The sequence below is a fragment of the Nuphar pumila genome, chromosome 4 (genome assembly GCF_984573655.1).
Source record: "Nuphar pumila chromosome 4, dmNupPumi1.hap1.1, whole genome shotgun sequence".
NCBI classification, from domain to species: domain Eukaryota; kingdom Viridiplantae; phylum Streptophyta; class Magnoliopsida; order Nymphaeales; family Nymphaeaceae; genus Nuphar; species Nuphar pumila.
Window position 1 is genome coordinate 1,702,366 of NC_143252.1, and position 5,653 is coordinate 1,708,018.

Consider the following 5,653-nt stretch of genomic DNA (forward strand, 5'->3'; position numbering starts at 1 on the left):
CACAGCTGAAAGAGGACTCAATAGAGCTGTTGGGCACAGTCCAACAGCTCTATTGCTAGTCAAGTCTGGACAGGACTTGACTAGCAACAGTCATTCTAGTTCAAACTGAACTAGATGACATAAAGACAAAAAATAAAAATAAAGGAAAAAAATTACAGAAAAGAAAGAAATGAAAAATGTATTTATATATATATATATATAATAATATAATATTATTATATATACATATATGTACAGTTTTACATTTTAACAGAAAACACATGCACAAAACACCACACACAATGAACATGCATAAATTAGCCATGTCTCTGCAACACAAACAACTACCTGTATTTGCCATGCTGCACAATTTTGAGGTTTTTTATGTTCTATGCAAAATCAGGGACATACATGTACACACTGCTTTTCTGCTTGAATGTGGAGCAGGTAGCACTTTAAAATCTGACCAGGAATCAGAAATATCACTTCCTAACTATGGCAAAAGGGCACTTTAACTGCATGGCTGAGAATATGTTGTCAGCAGTTCTTGCTTAAGCATGTTGTGGTACTTTTGCATGATTCAGATTTTGGAGTTATATTCTGTTTTATTAACTTTCTAGTTTCTTTTTATCATTTAGGTATTACCAAATCTGGTGAAGTAGATTGTAGAGCTGAGTAGTTGTTTGATACACTTTTGAGCAGAACTCCAGATTATTATTTGAGACATGCTTGAATTGTGTCCTTTATACAAATTGTTGTTAATGAGGGCTGAGCATGCATTTGCAACCAACTGCAGCTTACACATTAAATTTGTTATTTAATAATGATTGGCTGGCTGAGGTTGGGTGTTCTATGCAGGTAACGGAGTCTGTATGATGAACAGTTCATGGAGGGATAAACAGTGCCCCAATTTTATACATTTTGTTTCTTCCTTCCTGAGTGCAAATGCTTATCGGCTTAATTTCCTCCCAATTTCCCCTGTAATTGCCTTTCAAGATATATTTTAGTTTTCATGCCTACAATAGTTCAATCTCTCAAGCATCATGACTGTGAAGTGCAGGATTTTATTTTCAACAATGGTGGGCTATCCGTAGCTTTCATCTTTATTACAAACTGGGACTCTCAGAACATCCCAGCTACCTTTGGCAGGTATACCACTCCAGTGTTAGTGGTCAAGTTTCGTGCTTCATGAGCTGTTTGATGTCATCATTTTCTGCAGAATTGAAAAGTTGAAAAGTCAGTTTGGCCATTTCTATGTTGTTGCTGCCATTGCTTCCACGGAGCAGAATGAATCATTCATTAACTCGTATTTCAAGTGAGTTGCAAGGCTATCGTTCAGCTAGTTTTCTATGTCCAGAGGATTGGAGGAATGTTTTATCTTGTAAATTACGATGAAGGTATGGCATAGAGATTGGCAAACCAACATTCATAATAGTAGACAATCCAGAAATGGGATTTGAAAAGATTGTGAAGATAGCACATGTAAAAGGAGGTAATTTGTTATTTGTGTACCTTACTAGAAGCATTAACTCGCTATATTTTGTAGTTATCGATGTACTCTTCATCCACAGAATGTAAGCGAAAAGATGCCATATCCAAGTTGAAGGCTGAGGTTAGTTTTTGCTAAATTCTTAGATTGTTCATATTAAGATGTTGCTGATGAAAGTGGTGCTGTGTTTCTTCAAAGCGTGAGCATTCGGTGCAGGTGATGGAAGCTTATGTCAATGTGGTCACTGCTATACCTGGACTTGACAACCATGACACAAACGTGGTAATCTAACTTTCCTTTGAAACAACACTAAATGAAGTACAACTGAATGATGTTATTCCTCTTTTTGCTTCTAATTCTATGGGTGAGTGCAAGCACTGGACCAGGTAGGGGGTAACTGACCTGGGAATTGAAGTGATTCTTGTTTTGGTCACTGTCTAGAAGCATTCAGTGGTGGAAAAGTCTTTATTTTGCATTTTACAGCATGGGCAATGAAAACCTAATGCTCTCTCTCTCTCTCTCTCTCTCTGTGTGTGTGTGTGTGTGTGTGTGTGTGTGTTAATCGCACATGTTGATGCCTTGTCAGTTTATCATTTATCTATTTGTGCACCACTCTTATATGTTTCTTGTTTTACATGTTCAGCTTATTGGTTCCATTGGTTCCATTGAAGCATTGTCCAAAGCATCCAAGGAGTTAATAATGGAGAACACTGACCTTTCAGCTGAGAAAGCAGAACTAATTGAAAGGTTTTTTAAAGACCCCAAATATTATCTTTGTCCAAAACTTAATTAGTATTCAGCTGTTTCTTCATAATGAGGGAAAGTGGCACACATTCTGAGAAAGAATTGAAAAGATCTTCATAGACATTGACATTCCAATTGCTTCGTTTATGGGCTGATTTGTGGATACAGGTCCATGTGATTTTATAATATCTGATTGTTTTCGAAATAGGCAAAAGTGAAAAAATGTAGTGCCCTTGTCATGCTGATGCTTGATTTCACATATTATTGAGATTTGGCCATCTCTTGGTTGTGCCTTGTCCATTATTACATGTTTTCGACTAAGCTTGTGCAGTCTCCATTCCCACACTCACACCCCACCCCGCCAGCCCCAGGCAGAGCTATTGTCTAACACTGCAGAACATGCACAATCTAGTAGCTTGGTACGGTCATGGCTTGTTAATGCTGATAGTGATGTTCCCTAACTTGAAGAACCTCATGATCTTCAGACTTGGTAGGACTGCTGAAATTTTTGGAAGTTCCTGAACTACATGTGAACCTATGTGAGCTTTGCCTGGGAATTTTGCAATGGATAATATATATTTTCTGTTCTTAAGCCAAAATACCAAACAGGCAAAGAAAGGAGTTACTATTTGGCTTAACAGCTACTCTGGGAGGTCTCTGTTTTTTGCTGCATTCCTGGTTCCCTACACATTGGGTCCATGCAGTATTTCTGCTCTATTGTTATGTTCAATCATCTAGACCAGGATGGCAACAGTTCTTGGCTTTAGAGTTGTTTACAATCAGTTCTATGTACTAAAAATAGATATATGATTGGATGAGCACCACTGATGTGTTTTGGATGAATTTCCTGTGGGAACAATCTTAAAAAGTGTCGACTAGCATTTGTGATGTTCTATTTGGATTGGCGGGATGTGAAGCCAACATATGTTTTGATGGTATTGCATCCAGTCAGGCAAGCAACTTGCAGATCCCTGACCAAATGTGATGAGGCTCCACGTGGTCTGACAAACTACTTGCATGTCTTGCAGACAGCAGCATTCGAGCCCTGGTTGGAAGTGGTATTATCCATCATGGGCTTCGCTAATCCGTCGTTTTGGCTGCATGTTCTGTTCAAGTTTCTACTTGAAATGCAGGTACCACCATTTACCTGGACCTGTAGATTCAAAAGTTTGCTCGTTAAGTGTACAATAGCTGGTTCTCCTTTAGAAGTCGTTTTGATTCGGATATGTGGTCAGAAAGGAACTGGATATAAAACTCTCCTTGCATGAACATTGTCTGAGACTGCCTAATTTTCATTAGCAACAAGGTCGGAAAGCTTCCGAGCAAATATGGTTACAATGACATCTTTACGAACATCAAAATATCCTGCATTAAGTAACTACCTATGCTACCACCAAAGGTGCCGGACCATCTGGTAGGAGCAGTTTGTGCAAGTCACCATGTGACGGGATTTTGCAAGTTCAAACCCCACTGGTATATGGGTGGTTGAATAACTTCCTGGTAGAATGAACAGGCCTCTGGCCTATTTGAGTTGGCTAAAGGCTGTTTGTAAAAGGGAGGGCCCCTAATTCCCCCAGCTCTGGTATGGAAAAAAAAACTACCTCCCTATGCTTTAGCATCTAAGGGCTGCACCCACATCTGAACTCTTACTGTGATAGAATTTAGGCGAAATAAAATTCTAGCATAGTTGGTGCAAGTTAGATTATATGGCTTGATTGCCTGACCGGTTATCCTGTTATGGATGGGATGGGATTGGAGAGTCACCGAATTCAATCACTTCTATAGAAATAATATTTTCTGCTTTGCTTGATTTTCTGATTCCATTATGGATGAGTCACCGAATTCAATCACTTCAATAGAATGATATAATATTTTCTGCTTTGGTTGAATTTCTGATTCCATTATGGATGAGTCACCAATTCAAAAACCATTAGCATCATTGAAGAAAAGGAATTAGTCCCAAAACCGACAATTCATAAGTACCGCCTCTCAGGACAAGTGTTTATCATGTTTCCCCAAAAGCTAACCAGGCCAAACTTGTCTCCAATTGGGTACTGAAAGCCTTGGGTTACACATTGACAAACATATTTTGCTGAAACTGATAAACTGTCATTGCATGTATGATTATGACATTTATATGCAGTATTCTATTTATTTACACATGCAGGCTAATTGAAAGTCTAGGTCCCGTCTGTATGCCGGAGTGAGATAAGACTTCTGCTCTTACTCACTGAGTCAAGTTATGGATTATTTGTTAAATACTTCTCCACGACTATAAATATTAAGAATATAATTTGGTTTTATTGAAAGTAAAGTGTTTACCTGATTATATTATGAATATAAACCCAATGTAGTGTTATTGATCCCAAGATAATCTAACTAAATAACTTAAGATTATCCGTTTCTGCGATGGAAATAGTTCCACCAGGGTTTGTTTCATATGGCCAGCTAATCATATTATTATGAGATCTCCGTTCCTTCGTATCTAGAACTACAATCTTGGTACATTACAGGCAGAACTCATTCAACCTTGAATTATAATATGTGATCCAAGTAGGAACTAGAAAAATGATCATCTCATTGAATATATATATATATATATATATATATATATATATATATATATATATATATATATATATATATATATATATATATATCAATTATGTCACTGTTCAAACCAAGTTAACTCGATTGACCCCATTAATGTTGAGCCGCTTTTAAATTGATGGTCACCCCAATGGTTCAGAAAATGGTTATCTTTTTTGTTTGATAGGCAAGCTGGGGTTAGGCAACTATACCATTGGGTTTTGAATCTGCAACGCCCGAACACAAGGTGAAGTGCACTAGCTGCTCCTACCAGACAAGCAGAGGCCCCGTTGATTCAGAAAATGGTTTTGCCATCCAAAGATTAGACTCACGCGACTTGCAATCTCTCAACATGTCTATTTGTTCCCTGGATGGCTACTCAACCAGCTATCAACTTGGGGACGCATGATCCAAGGCTGATCATTGACTCAGCACAACTGGATCTAGTAGCGCCTTAATGGCTCAGCCAATTCAGTCTCAAATAAAAAGCTTGGGCGCATGAGGGCGGGCTGCCATTGCTTTATCACGGTTGCCATTGTTTTCCTTCATCATGAAAAAAAAAAGGGAGGGTGCTGGCCTAACCCTTCAGAGCCACAATGCACATGAATTACTTGGCCTATTCTTCCTGGTCAAAATTCATTCAACAAACTAGTCAAGTAGACTTCGTAACTAACCACACTCATAGTCCACGTCCCAAGCCAAATACTGAGTCGGACAATGTTTCAGGAAAAAAAAGGCACTTGGGCAAAATTTTAGCCTATCTTTGTCAAAGCCCTAATTTCCTACTCAAAAGTCTAGATCTTGATGAAATTTTGAAAATGAAAAGAAAAAGGAAAACAGCATGCAGCTATT

The 5,653-nt window shown here is 38.2% G+C and overlaps 1 protein-coding gene across 1 annotated transcript; it reads left to right on the forward strand.

Moving 5' to 3' along the window:
* Positions 1-302: 302 nt before the first annotated feature.
* Positions 303-2,385, forward strand: LOC149839024 (DNA ligase-like protein). Its single transcript, XM_090003918.1, has 8 exons — positions 303-426; positions 838-959; positions 1,040-1,128; positions 1,199-1,294; positions 1,377-1,471; positions 1,551-1,591; positions 1,667-1,750; positions 2,112-2,385. The coding sequence occupies exons 1-8, from the start codon at positions 303-305 to the stop codon at positions 2,259-2,261; spliced, it is 801 nt and encodes a 266-aa protein (XP_089860044.1). The 3' UTR covers positions 2,262-2,385.
* The last annotated feature ends 3,268 nt before the right edge of the window (positions 2,386-5,653 follow it).

Bases quoted from the DNA above. Each gene is read 5' to 3' on its own strand.
- LOC149839024 (XM_090003918.1), top strand. From the start codon at position 303: ATGTCTCTGCAACACAAACAACTACCTGTATTTGCCATGCTGCACAAT. The intron at 1,129-1,198 runs GTATACCACTCC...CATTTTCTGCAG, and splicing joins ATCCCAGCTACCTTTGGCAG to AATTGAAAAGTTGAAAAGTC. The intron at 1,472-1,550 runs GTAATTTGTTAT...CTTCATCCACAG, and splicing joins GATAGCACATGTAAAAGGAG to AATGTAAGCGAAAAGATGCC.